We start from the raw sequence: 20,441 nt of genomic DNA, 5'->3' as shown, positions 1-20,441 counted from the left end.
GAACGCTACATAAAGTGCATGCATTACAGCCATGCCTTTTTAATGAATGAAAAATGTAGGGGTGTCCCAGGAAAAATGTTGTCCAGAAGGAAGCATATGTTAAATGAATGAATGAATAAATAAATTGGGAAAAACCCCTAACACATCTAGTGTTCATTAATTGTGACATAGCTTTTAATTTCTATCAGGTAGTAAAAAAAAAAAAAAAAGTTATATAGGAAAGGAGGCCTATATGAACCCTGTGCAATAACTGAAGCGGTAAGAATCTTGTTGTGATGCAATGGGATTACATTCTTAGAGAACAGAGTGCCATGTCCTGCACCAGTCATCTGACACGGAGTCTAACTGAGAAGCTTACTGTATCACATCAACCTGTTACTCCAACCTCCAGATCAGGCTCTGTACAGAATTTTAAGCATCAACAATTGTTCCAACAACACCAGCAGAACAAATGTGTACAGTTACACACTCTAAAATTAAAAAACACAAAGTTTGGATTATTTTCGTATAATTGTATTCACAGAAAAAAAGAACACACATTACACACTACCTGGTGTTATTCAAAAAACTAAATCTACCTACCTCATATTCATGCTGAAAAACTAATATGCAGCACCATCATTATACATACTATCATCATCCACTAGTGGGAGGTACACATAGTCTATGCATATTTTATTCACAAAATTGAGTCACCATTAAGTTGCATTAGAAATTTTCAATGCTTTAATGGGGCCTAAATTTTCTGTGCTGCTTTTTCAAATCCAATTAAAATGTAATTTCAAATGGGTGCTTTCTGGGTTATGAGTTCATCAGTGCTACACATGTAGGCATGTGATGTCACATGGCAACGGGTCTATCTCAAGAGTTCATGGTGGCGAGAAACAGTCTTTTTAGTAACTCTAAAGAAGATCTGCCATTGTCTGTTTACACATTAATAACTAGCTATTGCTAAACACTGCAATCTCCACAGAGAAACAATGGCAGTATATGGGAGGCCTGAATTGTCTGTCAAAATTTTTAACATGCTAGAGCAGCTCCGGATAACTATGTGCTTTTAACATTGATCTTTAGGGAAAAAAAACAACAGCTCAGCCATTCAGCTCATCAAAATCCTCCATCTTTAGGTGCAACACTGAATACAGAATGGCAAAATGCCTCTGGAATAATGTGACTGGAGCAAAATGTTTTAAACAAACAAGTTATAAAATACTAGATCAGTGGTTCTCAAACTTTTATAGACCCAGTATCAAACCAAAACCTCAAAGTTTATTAAGCATTTTGAAAGAAATAAAAACAAGTGAGGTCAATTTCTATGTTGCTCTTTTGTAATAAAGGTCAAATTGTAAACGTCTGTTTCTAGCCTTTGATCATGTGTGATAAGCAGCTAATACGGTGGGCTTACTTTACATGGATTTTTGCACTTGGGATCACATTCTGTTACATTTTTTCCTTCTCTTTCTCCTAGACAAAAGGAGGGAGAACACGTACTAATGTGGTACATGTTCTAGAGTTTGAAAAGCACTATACAAGATATTAAAGCTGTACCAGCAACAAGGAAATACCTGAATATACAAATTATACAATTATATTTACAATATTTTACACTTATTCTCCACATACTGATTCTGTATACATAATGGCTGAGATTTTACATATTCCTTTGCTGATTAGAAACAGAACAAATTGAGCCCATCTTACTCACTCCATACGTCAGCCTTTGGTGACAGCATCAATATGACTTGAAATGCAAATTCTCTAATAACTTTATCAACATTAGGTCACCTACAAATGAATCTTATCACTTTGAACGAATTTTTTAAAAGTGTATGTAAAACAAACACTATATCTAGTGGAGTAGTGCACTTCCCTTAGAATTTCATCACCCACATTACACACACAAAAAAAAATAAATCAAAAAATGCATCTTGCAGCAATAAAAGCAAAATTTTCTCCTGAATGTTTTCACAGAATGTTATAGGTTTTCAGGTTAAAAAAAATGTAAACTACAATTTATTAAAATGCTTGGGTAGCAACAGAGTTTTCTATTATTCGCCTAGACGTACTTTTAATGCAGTATTTAATCTACGAAAAATAACCATGCATGATCTTGTTTCAAAGAAAAAAAAAACTTCAATATTTCTTTATACAAATGCAAAAGATTCATTCGCTTATTTGCATTTTGGCAATAAAACCATAAGCCTGATACTCATTTCACAGATGTTTATACAGGTAAAGTGGCTATGAGCCCAGATCAAAGCTGGAGCTAGAGGCTGTGATGTATCATCAGAAGTGCCGAACACCAGTCTTTTGACAGTAGTGACCCTCCCTTCAGGACTTTTCCCAGAATTGCCCTTTATATAACTCAGCATTCCTAAACTCAATCATGAAATGAATCATGTGAAATCTGTCAGCGGGTATTTCTCCAGCATTTCAAAGCTGTAATATTCTGCCAGCAGGTGTTGCAAAAGTTTGCTCTTTCCCTTTGTTATTCAAAGAGACGTTTAAGATATGAATCACACACCACAACACCTCATCAACCCTCAACGTCATGACAAAGCTAAGCGGGTAACGTGTGGCTGTGATGGAAACACTGTTTTAATCCCTGATCTGTAACTAAACCTAAAAATGAGTGAGTGTACTTCTAACTTCTAAGAAACTTTAAAATTAATTTTTTGCCGGACGGCCTACCGGGCTGGCCTAGAAGAGGCATTTTCGCTTACTTACTGACTGACTGACTGGAATGCGCAAGTAGGAACTGTTCGTTCATCCATATTTCACAGAGAGAACTGAAAGTGGCACCACTACACTGTCTGTTGTTAGTTCAGCCCTATTTCACATTTCAGTTTGTGAACTAAATTTGGAACCACTGGGCATGTTTGCACCAACATAAACTGGAACCAGAAACATTTGTTTCCCAGCTGGAACCAAAGAATAGTAGGTTCTTTTAGAATGAACCGTGGCTGAATAATAGGAAATAATACAGGAACACGCTCCGTTTGAGTGTTTCTGGGGCTGGGTTTTGTGCGACACCATGCGTATTGGCCAGAGCCTCAGCTAGGCTTTAGTTAGTTCACAAGCTCAACTAGATGGCTCGAAACTCTGCAACATTTACACATATATTATATCTCAGAAAGAGAGGAGGAATGCTGAATTTGTTTTATTTCACATGAGTGTGTGTCTCTGTGGTGGGGGGACATATTTTGCCGTTACTTTGTTTATAAAACTCCATGTAGCTGTGCACAGCCACATTAAACTTCACAAGTTTTACTCTAACCACATTGAATAAATAAGCAACTGTTAATCTTAAAATCAACAAACAAAGCTTCTCCAGACCTTCCGATTCCTGATTAGAAATACCAGAAACACCTCTGTGACAATGGCTATATGGCTAATGGTGGTCCAGCAAAACTAGGCTTGCCTAGTTTCTCTTTGCTCTTGTTCGTACACATTTTGGACCAACACATCACATCAGCAATTAATGGAATATTTGCAAAAATGTTGTTTCATCCTCTCAGAACTCCAGAGAATAATTGTTCAAATGTGCACTGAAGCTTCTGATGCCTCGTGATTGCGCAAAACATCAATATACTTTACCTCATTTTCATTTTTTTTTTTTTTATCTCATCGAGACATACAAATCTGAATGTTTAATAGTGTTTCTGTTAGTACTTTAGCCGGACTTATGCTGATGCAGGCATACCTGTGGTTACACAGTGTCAGCAGAAGTTGAGTTGTGAACAGGAAGTAGTAATGGTTGTTTGTTTACAGTTTTTCTTAATACAGGAACTGGTACAATGTCCTTATGATTTAAAAATGAGGAAAAATTTGGCAAAGTCTGTCAGTCTGGTGGAATTTCAGTATTTTTTGGACATCTGAATTGCAAAATTCTGATATTAATTAATTAAATAGTGCTGGGGACAATAAACTCCCTTTCAACAATGTAGATCATGGCAATACATTTTGTTACTGTTCCTATATTTAATAATTACTGACATTATACAATACTATTTATAAAGCAGAGCCTCTCAACATAAAAAATAAATGTCACTTTAATTGCCAAAAATGTACCAAATTATGCTGAACAATCATAAGTCAATGAGCAAGCCTTTTTCAGGCTCCTTTACAGATCACTAGAACTATGACCATTCTTCAAACTACACAAACAAATGTTCATAAATATAGATGAAGTAATATATATCTTAAACATACTAATAATACATACCAAAATTTGAGGGCATCTTTTGCCCCTTGGTAACTGAGGTGTTGCACGCAATGAAACAAACACAGGAAGCTTTCTAAATACTGCAGACTGACCTAAGAGAGAAAGAAAGAGGAGATCAAGAACAAAATTATAAACTGTGTTTTACATGTATTATAAAGTATTACGTATATAAGTATTAAAACACTGAATATCTCTCCAAATATTGCTTCTTTACGCAAAGGAAATAAGTCTGTTTAATTATGTCATTCTTACCAACTATTAAAATTAAGTGGTAAATCCAAAGCAAGAAAGACCAATCCTAACAACCATATAATGCAAACCTTTCATGCATGTAACCCTATTAAAATCCCACCATGAGAGACACATTTAAGAAAAACAAGCTCGAGTCATGTACATGTAACAGTAAATACATGTAATAGTAAATATAAATTGTTAGTTAAAAGGGCTCACAATATTGTAGAAAACTTATACACACACACACATATATATATATACACACACACACAGTGGAACCTCTACTTACGAATGCCTATACTAACGAACTTTCCAAGATACGAACCGGGCATTTGAATATTTTTTGCCTCCACCAACGAACCCGAGCCTCCGCTGAGCCGGCGACTGGAAATGGCCACTGACCCCAATAGGCAAGTCTCCCAGCACGCCCAGACTTGAGTCATTGACCCATTTTCTCTCGTTCTCTCAACCCTCAAGCTTTTAAGATTAGCAAATTGTAGTTTTAGCAATTTAGCATTAGTGTAAATAGCAGACATCGAAATTCGAGCTAAGTTAAACCGTATCTATGCTTCGTCTCCCCACAATCACCCGCCTATTCTCCGGTATTCCACCCACCCCCCACCTCGCGTCATACAGCCAGTGCCTGTGTCACTCCTCCAGCCAGTCGTTTACTACTGTTAACGCTGTATTTCTTTTTTATTTTTAGTAATGCTACATTTATTTTTTTTTTTTACTAATTTGAGAGTTTTGTAAACATATAAGTGCAAGAAGGTTGACTTTCGGGGTGGGCTGGAACGCATTAATTGCTTTCCATTATTTTAAATGGGGAAAATTGACTCGAGAAACGAACATTTCTACTTACGAACCGGGTCACAGAACGGATCAAGTTCGTAAGTAGAGGTTCCACTGTGTGTGTGTGTGTGTGTGTGTGTGTGTGTGTATATATAAAAACATTGTCAGTAGGATATCATGGTTGAATGGTTTTTACTTCACTTAGCCTTCTTGCATGTACAATGCTGAGTGGCCAGTCATTGTCTTGTGGGGAGCAAAACAAAACACTGGGGTGGGCCAAAATTTAGCAGAACACACATTAATTCTCTGGATGTTTTACTTCACTATATCTTTACACAGAAATGTGTTGTATGCAGATTTTTTAACATTTAAAATGTCAGATGTATAAACTTTTATTCACAAAAGTATAAAATACAAAAATGTTTTCAATGACAGACTTTGCATTTGTAAATATAAACAAATGTTATTAACACACACACACCAAAGTCCCAGTCTTTGCAAGATATAATGGGGTTTTGTCTCACCACACTGTGTCTCAGTGGAAAATTGTGAAACGTTTAGGTCTTTCACAATCTAATATACATAATATTGAATTTTAAAAAATCCAGTGTAGGGATTTGTGTAAGGTAAGACCAACACAAAAATTGAATGAGTACTGAGTCCTTAAACAGCATTGCATGAGAAACTGTAATGCTACCGTGATAAATATAGCAATACATGCTTGAGTACCTTGGAACAAATATTCTCACTTAACAGTTCCCTGCTGCATCAAAAAGACAAGCAGAAAGCAATAGATTAATTCTATGCAGAAACACCATGGAATGGTGTGCTCGACTCACATGGTCCACAGATATTGTTGTGTAGAGATGAGTATAAATTTCAGCTAGGTGTCAGGGAAAGTGAATGTTGAGTTTTTTGTGCCAAAGTCAAAAGTTTCAGACTGTTATAAGCGAAAGGCGCAAAAACTAAACACTGCCTTGTTATGGAGGTGCATCCCTGCCCATGGCATGTGTGACATGCATTTTTAAGAGGGTACCATTGATGTGCAGCCATAAGATGGTGAGACTTATGTTGAAATAAAAAAATACATATATAAATTCCCAGAAAGTCCATGGTTAATTCATCAAGACAACACCAGACCTAATTATGCATATGCTGCAACTACATGTCTCTGTAGATCCAAAGTGCATGTCCTTGACTGGCCTGCCTGATAAAAAAAAACAACATATTAACAATAATAGCAATAACTGTTGTGGGTTTACAAACCAAAAACTAAAAGCTGAGTTTCGTAACTGACACGTGTTCCACACTGCTCTATAGATGGCTACAGAGTGAGTCAATTTCCTTCCTCAGCTTAAAAATAAAAACTTTACAGTTAAAGTTCCCTGCCTATTATGGCAGTTCTCAAAGCACACCTGACAGAACGTCTTCCTTCAATTATGAGAATAGAAGATGAGAGAATGTAAACAGAATAATAAATACAAGAAAAATTTTAATAACAAATAATTAACCGGAAACTTCTACAATTTCTATAGTATAGGACGGTTGTAAATTCAAGCGAGTGGATCAGACAACTGTACTGTACAGAGAATAGTTCAAATCAACCAAAAATATCCAGCCAGCTGCGTCCTGTGACTCCAGGACAACTGACACAAAATGTGCAGCAACAGATATGCCACTGTCTCTTACTGTACATCTACAAGGAGGACCTACAAAGTGTCTAACTGTGTTGAGAGTGAGTGGACACAGTGTTTAAAAACCCCAGCAGCACTGCTGTGTCTGACCCACTCGCTTGAATTTACAACAGTCCAAAGACAATGGAAACAATGAAGGCAAGGTTCTGAAACCAACACAAAACAAAACACACGGACACAGAAGCACATGGACCTAATAAGAAGGTAATGCAGAGGCAGCACGTGGGCAGAAAACAGCATATTCCATCTCTTTTAGGTCGTTAGCTCATCTAAAGGGGCAGCCACTGTTATTTAAGGGGACATATTGGATTTGTCCCAAAACTTAGAGAGTTGTTTGCATAGAAAACATTTTATGTCATAGTGTGCACGCTCCAAACATGTAGTCTGTCCCAGTTCTTAGATATCGTAAAAATGCTGCCTACAGTGAAACCTTAATCTGGTCGAATTTTAAAGCAGCATTGAATCCTTCCTCAGCCACCAGGGCAATACCATGACGCAAAGCAAGCATAACTACTGTCTATTGCACGTTTCGTCCAGAGCAAAAATAATTCAAATGCGATAAAATAAGGAAGAGGAAAATCCATAGCACAGACAAGGAGGTGATACTAGCCACTGAAGTAAGTAAACACTTGCCACATGCAGTGGGCGGGAACAAGCTGTAACGCAATCGCTCTCCAGCTACAGAGTCTCAGTAATCTGCCTCATGAGGACAGATGACCGTTAGAATGCTGCCTACTTAAAGTCAGTGCCTACCTAGCCAGCTCACTAGGTTTTGGGACAGACCCACTATATCACTTTTCCACAAGTTCACACATTTCCTACATGTCTTAATGAAACATCTGTGTCATGCCTTGCTGAAAATACCACAAGATTTAAAAAAAATGCAGCACTATTCTTACCCTGTCTAAACAGCCAGTTTAAGTACCTGTTCCTTTAAATGATAATGAGCTACTGCTTACCGCTAGCCATTACTGCTTTTTATCTTTATTCTTACTTCTCCATTCCTGCCTAATACTACTATTTCTCCAAACTTGTGACTGTAGATACAAAGGCAATACAATTCAAAAGTCTCGGTACTTGAAGTCTGAAATGGAACAAAACCAGAAGTGCTAATTTTATTCTACATTTTCTAAATTAGGCAGCCCACAAAACGCATTGGGTTGTCTTGTTTAAGATTTTATGGTTTGGTAGGCAATCTGGCTACTGAAAAAAATTTGTACAAATGCACATAAATGTATTTTTCATCATAAAGACCCCAGACCCCAAACTCTCATTTAACAAGTCTTGCAATAGACTACAGAGAAATGGAATTTAGGTTGTCATGAGATGCTTAAATGGGATTCCTGTTTTTTTTTTTTTATTATCATTATTTTTGAATTAGTTAAAATAAATCTCATTTTGGTACTTGGATATTGGTAGTTGGATGATTACCTGATAAGATACATTTCCAAAGCCATACAATTCCTGGAAGATATGCCAGTATTGCAAGCTTCTCATGGGAACACTCATTCTTGCCCATTCATTACCCAAAATATTAGCATCACTCACCATATACCGCACAAGACATTAACATTTGAATAAACTAGAACCCAATGCATCAACAGAGCAGGAGATGAATACCACTGTTGTGGTGTTGATAAAATGAAGAGTTACATTAAATTATAATAACTAGGCCAGATAAGCAAAGTTACAAATGCTCTACAGCCAAAGTCCAATATACGCTAAAATAAATTAGCATCTAACCGGAACAAAGGAGTTGCATGTTTGTATCACACAAAAGACATTTGTTATCATCAGTGCATGCACTCTCTTTTGTTCATGCTTATAGGAGGCTGCAAAAATTATTTCTTATAAATCATTATGAGTAAGGCTGCAAAATATTTTTTTAGTCAATTCATCTGTTAGCTGGGGCGGCACGGTGGCACAGCATGTATTGTCGCAGTCACACAGCTCCAGGGACCTGGAGGTTGTGGGTTCGATTCCCACTCTGGGTGACTGTCTGTGAGGAGTTGGTGTGTTCTCCCTGTGGGTTTCCTCCGGGTGCTCTGGTTTCCTCCCACAGTCCAAAAACACACGTTGGTAGGTGGATTGGTGACTCAAAAGTGTCCGTAGGTGTGAATGTGTGTGTGTTTGTGTTGCCCTGTGAAGGACTGGCGCCCCCTCCAGGGTGTATTCCCGCCTTGCGCCCAATGATTCCAGGTAGGCTCTGGACCCACCGCGACCCTGAACTGGATAAGCGGTTACAGATAATGAATGAATCTGTTAGTTGGTTTATATTGTTTATTTTTTATTATATTTCAACATTAAAATTAAATGAACAATGCCCTTTTAAACAGAAATATCTTTCCTTAAACTGATGGTCCATAGGGATTTGTAGAGAGCATATAGAAAAATTAAATTCAACAAACATAGAGGACCAAAAATCAGGAAAATTGAGTCGCAAGGATAATTCAAAGGTGCAGCAATATTTAAATAAACAATGGGTCTCACTTATGAAATGTGAGCAGAACAAATCTGTGGGCAAATCATTTGTAAATCACATTTTAAATACCCAGATTAATCAAAAGTACATACTCTCAACGAGAACTTACAAAATGCTTCTGATAACATGCAAAAGTGTGTGTAATGTCCAAAAAACACTTGAAAGGATCATTTGAAATTACTAAAAATTATTATAAATTTGTAAACTACATAATTAAATAATAAATAAAATAATAAATACATTTTCACAAAATACTTCTCTTCCTAATACAGCTCTGTTATTCAGAGCAACTTCAGGTAGCTAAAGAACAACTGTTTGTTCAATTATTTTGTTACCCATATTGTCAGACATTTGCCCTGTGAAAGACCTGCACCCCCTCCAGTCCCTCCCCTGCATCCAGTGATTTCAGGTAGGCTCTCGACCCACCCTGAAGTGGATAAGTGCTACAGACAATGAATAAATGTACAAATTAATTAATGTGGTCAGACAGTTACTTAATGTTGTAGTGGAGTATGGGCCAAATATGAATACCGGACAATGAAGAAATAATGAAATGAAAGGCTTCGAATTAAACCTTTCTCACTCTGACCAGGACTTTCGTCTGATCCCTAAGTCAGCATTCCACGAACCACAGGGTGCAAGACCCTATAGCCCGCACACACATAAGCTAAAACATCAAAGAACCCTTTAAAGTAACACATGGCCCCAACACCCCCCTTCTCTCTGTTAACTAACAGGAACTGTCGAGATAACCAATTTTTATAATGCTTTTAAGAGAGGGACCTCAAACAAAAGGAAGGGTTATAATCCCGCTTGGGACAAAGTGGCACCTCAATGTCTCGTTATCTTCCACGGGAATCAACAGATGTTCAGAAGGGGTGACCTCGAATTGAACCCCATTGACTCATCTAAGCGACAACCTACACATGGATCAACAGTGACCCCAAATGGACACTGGCGAAACTACGCCTCGCTCGGAGTCGCCGAAACCATAGCGGAAAATAGTCGAACTCTGAATTATTCGTGTATAAATAAATGTATTAATGTCACTTTCTGTACCCTCAGATGAATGCCTACCTCCTAATGAAATGTTGTATATTGTGGATTGTTTCTATCATGAAGAGAAATCCTACCTCTGAATAGTATTAAACGAATTAATATTCTTTCCCAGCATAGCATGATAAATGGGACGTAAAGATGGAACCTTATGTAAGCGTTTGATATTAATAGTCCAGTGTACCCATTGTTATATGTTGATAACAGGTATAAGAATTTCGATACGCAAAATTCATATTCTTTCTCTGTGAACCAATGACTCAAACCCCCTTCTACTCTCTCCCCCTCGCGAGAGTCACGTGAGACTGAATTTGTGTCCAATCAGAAAGAGGACGCCTCCCGTTAGGGCGTGACCGCGCCAGCCTTGAAAACACAGAGCAGCAACGCAGAACACGGAGTATTCAGACAAGGAAGAAGAAGTTCAAGAGAAGTTCAGAAGAGTTCAGCAGCCAAAAAGAAACAGCTCACGGAGAAGAAAAGACAACAATAACGGCGAGAACATCCGAGAAACTTTGAAACTACGAAGAAACGCTTTCTTCTCCACGCCGACAACAAAACAAAGGAAAACCTCAGAGACTTCATTGAAAGCTTACGAGAGACGTCTCAAAATTAGCTAAAAGTATGAAGTTTTACTAATACGTCGAGTAATTTGAATATCTTCTTTTCTTTTAATCTTGTTTATTTTTTATTTCCCATCGAAGTGTGATCTCACGAGTGATCAAAGCGGGTGAAACTTATTTGTGGCCAGAATAAGATATCAACCTTTTGATTAGTCGATAGCAGATATATTAACGTTATAAGCTGATTCCTGAAGACCTTACTCCTGGAAAACTGAACAACGAGAAGAGCTAATACTCGGAGAAAGCCACTCCATTCCGGTGGAAAACCAGCCACGACTGCGAAACTCCAAAGAGGGGAAATCTCGATCGACGCAGCTCAGCCTGAAGCCGAAAGTTTTCAACTCAACCGGAAAGAGATCCTCCCATAAGCGGGCCTGCCTCTCACCACGTGGGAACGACGAGAACAACCCCAGAGCACGGAGATTAAACAGCAGGACGCGACGGCTCGGTGAAACGGCAAACGAGTAAGCTAGCGTATCTCAAACCTTTTCCAGGAGCTAATGTCTAAAGTAAACCCTTCTTTATAATTTACCCTTTATTAACCTTAGTTAGCAACAATTTAATCACAAGACAGTAGCGCCTAGCCCACCTTAAGGTCAAAATCGGTTTTCCCTGTTGTGATACCGTGAGATTATAAGGCTACGCTATGTTAATTAAATATCTTCTCTTTATTAATAAAACTCTCATTATTTGAAATCACAGTGTTTGCAATTTGTTCATTATTTTCCTGAAAATCCTGACGTACTCACTTAGCGTGATTATTATTCACTCTCAAACTAATTAGTAATGTTTTAATTGCCTAAGCCAATTATAAACTTTAATTAATATCATTAAGTCAAATATCAGAGATTAGAGGAGTTTGAATAAGGTCAACGCTATAAAACTATAAATATAAATATATTTATATTTTTCAGTGTACCTTACTACACTACAATGTGGATGATTGCAATATAAAAAGTTTACTGTACTATATAAAATGGCTGATCTTGTGCTGCTGGTGGATTGAAGAGATTACAGGTTTATAATTTATTAGCTGAGTGATGACTCTGGTTAGTTTGTGAAGACCAACGTTTTATCAGCACACTTGATTTAATTTAAGTATTATTAACTGGTAAAACTTGGAACTGGATGACAACCTCAGATAATACTGCAATGTCACTAGGAGACATTTGGAAATGGTTAAAACAATGCACAAACAGAATATCACTATCTCTTTACACTATTTCTTATTGTGCCTGAGGGTAAAATAAAAAAAAAAAAAAAACCTTCCTCATGGCCTTGTTCATAACCGTTACTGTTAGTGTCATCATGTCATCCATGTAAGCCCTAATTGGGGGAGCCAAGTACTGTCATGCAACATTTCCCCACCTACAACACACTTAGACCCTAATTACTGTCCTAATTATTGTCATTGTAAATGCTAATGGTGAAATCGTACATCCAGCCATTATACCCATTTGTAATTGCTGCCATGATGTAACAAATTAACCTGTACTAAAACAAAACTGGGTGGCAGCAGGTAGTGTCGCAGTCACACAGCTCCAGGGGCCTGGAGGTTATGGGTTCGATTCCCGCTCCGGGTGACTGTCTGTGAGGAGTTGGTGTGTTCTCCCCGTGTCCGCGTGGGTTTCCTCCGGGTGCTCCGGTTTCCTCCCACAGTCCAAAAACACATGTTGCAGGTGGATTGGCGACTCGAAAGTGTCCGTAGGTGTGAGTGTGTGAGTGAATGTGTGTGTGTCTGTGTTGCCCTGTGAAGGACTGGCGTCCCCTCCAGGGTGTATTCCCGCCTTGCGCCCAATGATTCCAGGTAGGCTCTGGACTCCCCGCGACCCTAAATTGGATAAGCGGTTACAGATAATGGATGGATGGATAAAACAAAACTGAATATCTTCCAAGTATGCTTTAACCAGCCTAGTAACCTTATATAGCACCTGGAAGAATTCAAAAGCTTTCCACATAAGTTTGTGGCAATGAGCAAAATGCATTAGTTAAATCTAGGAAAACAACATGTAAATCCCTATCTTCTTTCTTAGCTGTCTGAAACTGATGCCAGATCACGGTGCTATGTTGCAAACATCCTGGAAAACCAGAAACCCCTGCATTTTGTACTGATGTATCAATTAATTTGTTTGCTTTTAAATAAGCAGCAAGTCTCCATGCTATTACACTAAAGAAAATCTTACCCCAACATTAAGAAGACTTATGGGCCGAAACTGTTCTATACTCACAGCATCATTCTCTTTAGGGATAAGAATAACACCTGCTCTTTTTCGACTCTTTGGTAATGATCTCTTTCTTCCAAACAGCCATCAACCTCCACAAAAACGTCAAGACCTCAAGTGCATACTTTTACACCCGATACAGCAATCTCTCGCTACTTTGCGGTTCATCTTTTGCGGATTCGCTACTTCGCAGGTTTTTTTCAAGGGGGCCGCTATATTGCCTAAAAATATAATTCATGGTGTGTAAATTACGTTTTTTTTATTATTATTATGTACATGTATTAGACTAGTCCTGTAGGTGACAAAATGTATCATTTACAAGTATTTCTTACGTACAATACATGTATTGTTCATGTCCACATCCGAGTGAAATGTACTTACGCTAAATCAGTTTAGCAATTACTCTATTAAAGAAACTGGTAGGGTATTACATGTAGTTCCAGCTGAAAAACATTATAGAATGACTGTTTAATGCAAAGGGTGGATTGTTAACAGTACAGGGAGGGTTTTAAAAGTCCAAATACTTGTTAAATACATCTTCACAAAAAATCTTTCCTCTACTTCACGGAAAATCGCGTTTTGCGGGTGGTCTTGGAACACATCCCCCGTGAAAAAAGAGGTAGGAAACACTTCTATTTTATTGCACAGCTGAAAAACAGTATACTACTAAGGAAACATAAAAGGGAGCTTGTCATTCTAGGTTAGTTTAATATCTGAAGCATCAGCAGTTGTTGGTTGCTTACAGGCTCAAAATGGCCAGAAAAAGACAACTTTCTTTAGAGACCTTTCGGTCTATTGTTGTGTTAAGAAAGGAAAGCTACTCAATGCAAAAAATTGCAAACTGAAAATATTTTAACTGTTAACTTTAGCTGTTAACTACTCCCTTCAGAGAGTAGCGCAAACTGGCTCTGATGCACCACTGTGCAGGAGGATAAATACCTTAAAGTGTGCAGTTTGAGACAAATTCTCCTAACTGGTTGTCAACTGACAGCTGCACTACATGGAACCATCAAACACCAGTGTCAGCATCCACAGTGAAGAGGCAACTTTAGGATGCTGTACTTCATGGCAGAATTGCCAAGAGTTGAAGCGACTTTGAAGAAGGAAGGCTACCACAAAATTTTTTAAAGTCATGCCATACTATATATATAAAAATCTCTATAAAAAGAAAAATATTTTGTCTTTGTCAATTATTTTTGCTTTCCAAATAGATTCATTTTTATTAATGCAGCTTTTTCAATAAAAATGAAATTTTAATTTGCCATTATAAATGGTTCCAAATTTCAACTACAATAAATAGTTTAAACAAGAGCAAAGAGAAACTAAGCACACCTAGTTTAGTCAGAACGCTATTAGCCATTGTCAAAGAGGTTTTTCTGGCATTTTAAAAACAGGAAAGCACAAAATACATAACTTTGTCATTGGAAGGTCTGGAGAAGCTTTGTTGCTTCATATCGATGTCTTTGTTTACAATAATAACAAATAATAACAAACTATTAACTATTTTTATCTCGTCCATTGCTGACAGTGTATGTATGAACATGGAAAGCCTGTTATCTTCTGTTCATACAAAGCTACAAAACTGAAGCACCTTACAAGGCGTGATTGGACCAAGAAATGGCAAAATGTCACATGTGGTGTCACACTTAAAAAAGCAGAAACCAGTGATTTTGCCGACCACCCTCAGATTGTAGAACAGAGATCTTCAAACTGTGTGTCACTGTGAGAGAGAGAGAGAGAAATGTTTTGGCTACTGGAAGCTTGGTAAATATATGTATACATGGGTTGTGATTTCTTGCTCTTTCATTTTAGTTTGGCGTTCACCCCACAATTGAAAATATTCGACCGACCGATGAACAGACAGACCGACAGTACTTATGGACTGGATTGGGAGTGAAATAGCCGTGTTCTTCTGTGCTAAATAAAGGAGAATGTGTGTGCTGCTTTTTATTTCATTCATTATTGTTATATAAAAGCTGTGGACCAATGGGATGACTTGTTATTTTTATATATACACTGTAGTAGTCTGCATATCGACACACAAGTTTTAGTTTCTCAAAAAAAGTGGGCTCTGGGGAAAAAAAGGTTTGAATACCTCTGTTGTAGATAAAGTACATACATTTTTCTGATGTTTTAGGTTTTTGACATCGGTATCAAGATATTTAGGCAGGTATTGTATTTAAAGTCAGAATTCTGGTATCGTGACAACACTAAAAAATAAGTCATTGTAATTTTTAAAATCAACCAAATGTTCTTGGTTTTGTTTGTTCTTTGGTGCTAGGTCATCTAGTATTTATTTTTAAATAAAATGAACAAGAAAAACTCTGATGCTGGTGTTATATATTATGAACAAAACTTTGTGCTCCTTTTTTCATTTCTGCATTTATTAATCCTATATTTTCTGTACAACACAATCACGTAATAAAAACCACATTTAAAGAAAACCATTGATACGAAGAACCAAAGCTTCTCCAGACCTTCCAATGTCAAGGGTATGTATATGTATGTAAGGGTGTGTATGTAGGGCTTTCATGTTTTTGAAATGCCAGAAAAACCTCTGTAATGATGGCTATAAGGCTAATGGCTGTCCAGCAAAACTAGGCTTTCTTATAAACTAATTTTTCTTGTTTGCGAACCTGTTTATTTCAGTGGAAACACTATGAACTGTTCCAAATGTAGTTCATGAACTGGAATGTGAAATATGGCTGAACAAACAACAGATGCTGGTCCACCACCCAAAAACACCCTGCCTCCACTGATGACATCAGCACTGTGTCACGACAGATGAGCTACTGTCTCTGATTTTACATCTACAAGGTGGACCAATAACATAGGAGTGTCTAATGGAGTGGACAGAGAGTGGACACGTGGTTTAAAACTCCAGATGCACTGCTGTGCCTGATCCACTCATACCAGCACAACACAAACTAAAAACCACCACAACATCAGTGTCACTGCAGCACTGAGAATGATCCACCACCCAAATCATACCTGCTCTCTCTCTCACACACACACACGCACGCACTTACACTTCCAGCTCTATGTATTTCCTTCAGGAATTGCAAATCTAGGTAATATTCCTCTCAAGTTTTCTGCGATTAATACATCCTGAACCGCTTAAAGTACAGTCTCTGTTCAAACCGCGTTTTGAAGCTCTCAGCTCTGATTGATGTGCTATGCAATTTTGGAGTCAATCTGATTTGTCATTTTTAATAAATTTGCATTTAAAATTCCCCATTGAAATGAATGGGCGGAATGTTCAGATATAAATCTTATCTGCCATTGATGATGTCACAGACACTAACTACCACTGAGTCTCACAGACACAGCACACACGCACAGCCCCTCATCTCTCACTGACACACACCCCATACACACAATCAGTCTCACTCACACCCCGCCCCCCACCCACCCACACGTCATGGAAACACACACAAGCATAAACAGTCACAGACACATATACACTAATCCACCATAACATTATGACCACCTCCTTGTTTCTACATTCACTGGCCCCTCTCTCGGCTTCACTGACCACATGGGAGTAGTTTGTAGTCCCTCTGTTGCTCTGCATATTTTGTTAGCCCCATGTTCTTCAATTAAAATGAATGGGCAGAATGTTCAGATTCCAATCTTAACTGCCATAGATGATGTCACAGTCACTCTAACTGCCACTATGTCTCACAGACACAGCATGCACGCACGGCCCCTTTTCCCTCGCACTGACAAATACTCACCTCTCCCATTACACACACACTCACTTGCTCTGCATAATTTGTTACCCATGTTCAACGGTCAAGACCCCTACAGAGCAGGTATGATCTGGGTGGTGGATCATTCTCAGCGCTGCAGTGACACTGATCCATTAGCATCACTAACACAACACCACCACGTCAGACACAGCAGTGCTGCTAGTGTTTTTTAAATCCCTCAGTGTGACTCTGGACTGAGGAGGTCCAACACAAACTGTGTGGCAACAGATGAGCTACTATCTCTGATTTTACATCAACAAGGTAGATGTGAAAAAAAATAAGTGGACCAACAAGGCAGGAATGTCTAACAGAGTGGATGATGAGTGGACACATGGTTTAAACCTCCAAAAGCCCTGCTGTGTCTCATCCACTCGTACCAGCACAACACACTAACACATCACCCCCACGTCAGTTGATTCACCATCCAAATCATACCTGCTCTGTGGTGGTTGTGTGGAGGTCCAGAACTTCGAGGAACAGGGAGAAAGGGGGGTAAACAAGTATGCAGAGGAATAGATGAATTTTTTCACTTGGGTTGTAATATATATTATCACTTATGTTTCTTAGTGCAATACTTGTTCACGCTCATAGCACTGTTGTACCACATTTTATTACCCCTGTAACCGACTACTATATTCCTGTACTATTTATTGTTATTTCTTTCTGTATGTCTTCTCTTGTGAACTATGTACTGTACTGTGACACTACACAGGGCCAATAAAGTGTAATCTTATTACTCTTAAACTTCAGATTGCAATTGTAGAACGACAAAGTGCTCTGATGGACAGTGGAACTTAGAGAATGGACAGTGAGTATAGAAACAAGGAAGAGGTCATAATGTTATGGCTGATAGGTGTATATTAATTCACATACATTGACACAATCACATGCACACTCACAGAATCACACACAGTTACACACACTCACACCCATAGTTACAGACACACATGCACTGACTGACTGACTGACTTACTTACTTACTTACTTACTTATCCAAGCACCAGTGGCGGATGCTGGTCTTTCGAGGAGGGGAAGCTCAATTTCGGCCTACATCATAAAATGTGTCGGTTTATTTATGCGTAAATTCTACCCTCCATTCCTTTTCAAGAAAATGATCTGTGACCCTGTCGTACAAACAAGGCGTCTTTTCCAGGGACTTGACTGGTGTCCTCTCAATGGCCAGCAGAGCTAGGCTGCTTAAACGGCCTTGGCCCATGTGAAGTGTCAGCTCAGAACAGAATGAAAATGCAATGCTCACACGGATCTTTACACCAAAGGATCACTGATTCGCTCATTTTTGCTGTCAATCAAAAAGGGATTCTGCCTCAGACAGATCATCCAATCATCATGCAGATGCTAAGCGTCCAGGCCAGCTGAGGCCAGCCCACTGCCCCATAGACCCCCTTAAATCTCATTTTCACAGGTGCCTAAAACTTTTGCACAGTAATGTGCATTATGGTAATCTTATGTATATGGACCTTGCTTTGTGCACTGGTGCGCAGTCACACCGGAACTGGAAGGGGCCATCCCCAAACTTTACATTTGCACAAAGCAATAGTGATGTCATGATACCAGAAATTTATGAGTCGGTACCAATACCTCAAAAATTTCATGATTCTCAATACCAATTTCTATACCATGACGAAAAAAAAATACCAGTGGTGTGTGCTTTACAGCACTGCATACGACATTTTGCATTGCACTTGGTGATGGAAGGATTGGATGCAGGTGCTTGGCCATGGAATCCCTTTACATGGCCAAGCTGTCTACCCACTGTTCCATGAAAATTGGAGGACAATGAGTAGAGATAGCAAGTACTGAAAATAGATAAGTGGTGTTTAATCACAAAAGCCATTAAAACTAATCCCAAATTTAATTGATTATGTTCCATCTCTCTAGGAACAAAGTGCCCATTCTCCATAGACCAGTGTCTGGGGGGCTTTATATTCCTCTAGTTAACTCTTACTATTTGGCATATTGATATTAAGTTCATGTGCAGCTGCTTCAAATCACCCCATTCCATTATATGGATTCTATGGAGATCACTACAAACTGTGCATTCACTGTATGATGTCAGTGTTCATAAAGGGTGCACCTAAGGGTAAATAAATTCAATGAATTTGTATTTATCATTAACACCCAGGCCTATCCTATCACAATAACATAATGTTACTGTATTTCTAGTAGATATGCTTAGTGAGTAAGTAAGCATTTACTACATAAATAAGAATTAGTATTCTCTTCCACTAATGCATGACCATGTTCCTTGCCCCCCCCCAACCCCTTTCAACACTATTAAGACCACTCAAACCTGCTAACAATTAATTAGGAAGCCAGGCATTTCAGGTTATTGACTTTCCTGAAAGCAGGAAATTCTCAATTAGCTATCAGAAAATAAAACTAGAAGATTGTATTTCCATGATTAAAAGTTAAACATGCAATTATTTGGCATTGTGCAACGTACAAAGAAAAGTGTATTCCACCTTTAATCCCTCTGTGGCAATGAGCACACACACACCCAGAGTGGCAGACATCCCCAGAGCCCAGGGAGCAGGTGGGTGTTAGGTGCCTCACTCAGGGGTGGTTTAAGGCCATGGACTGAGGGAGGAGGACAACACTGTCCCTTCACTCCCACCCTCCCAAGATTTCCTGCCTGTTGTGAGATTGAACTTTTTACATTCCAGGCCCTAACCCATTTCTCTCATCATTAGGTCGTAACTATTATGCATACGCTCTGGGAACTTCAACTCATTGTTTTGTGCTCACATGAATGACGCAGGGAAGGTGCATGAAGAAGGAATATTTATTTTGCTTTTAAACACACGCCAATTTCTTAATATGCTACTGTACCAAAATTTGTTTCTAGTTAGAGTTAATCAAATATTCTGTTCAAATGTCATAAATTTAATGCTGTATATTTTAAGATGTCTCCTAATTCTGTTATGCAGAAGAAAGATTATGTTCTTCTGAGAGTGCTCTACTTCCCAAACCCATTCTCTGTTTCAGTCTCACTATGGATCTGCCTGTGAATATGTGTTTACAGCACACAACTTAAAGCCTTGCTCTAGGCAAGTGAAGCTAATCAGAGTCTCGTGATGGAGACATTAATAAAGCCAAAGACAGAGCAGTCTAAAGAAGCTCAGGGAAACAACTCTTCAATTCCCAAGCAGAAAAACACATGACTGATTAACTCAGTTGGAATCCTTAAGCTGCAAGTCACACCCTCTTAATCAACACCAAACTAGACCTTATTTCCAGGTGATAACATTTTATAAAATACAGAAAATGCTTTCTCACCATTTACTAGCTCTCCATTCTGTTTGAGTGTTGGAACCAGTCTAATCTGTACATAAAACCCTAGTGT

At 38.4% G+C, this 20,441-nt stretch overlaps 1 protein-coding gene across 2 annotated transcripts in view; it reads right to left on the bottom strand.

Moving 5' to 3' along the window:
• lyst (lysosomal trafficking regulator) overlaps nucleotides 1-20,441 on the bottom strand; it is a 140,045-nt gene that overhangs the window by 115,104 nt on the left and 4,500 nt on the right. The window contains exons 2-3 of one of the 2 annotated variants that reach the window (XM_066678253.1): nucleotides 4,226-4,317; nucleotides 291-399 (exon numbers count right to left, since the gene is read on the bottom strand). In XM_066678253.1, coding sequence (XP_066534350.1) covers nucleotides 291-313 — 23 coding nt within the window. In that variant the 5' untranslated portion in view covers nucleotides 314-399; nucleotides 4,226-4,317. The remainder of the gene's footprint in view (nucleotides 1-290; nucleotides 400-4,225; nucleotides 4,318-20,441) is intronic. The other variant, XM_066678252.1, reaches the window with a different exon arrangement.

The sequence above is a fragment of the Hoplias malabaricus genome, chromosome 8, assembly GCF_029633855.1.
Source record: "Hoplias malabaricus isolate fHopMal1 chromosome 8, fHopMal1.hap1, whole genome shotgun sequence".
Taxonomy (NCBI): Eukaryota; Metazoa; Chordata; class Actinopteri; order Characiformes; family Erythrinidae; genus Hoplias; species Hoplias malabaricus.
The sequence above is the reverse complement of the archived record's forward strand: the minus strand, read 5'-3'. Positions and strand labels throughout refer to the sequence as shown.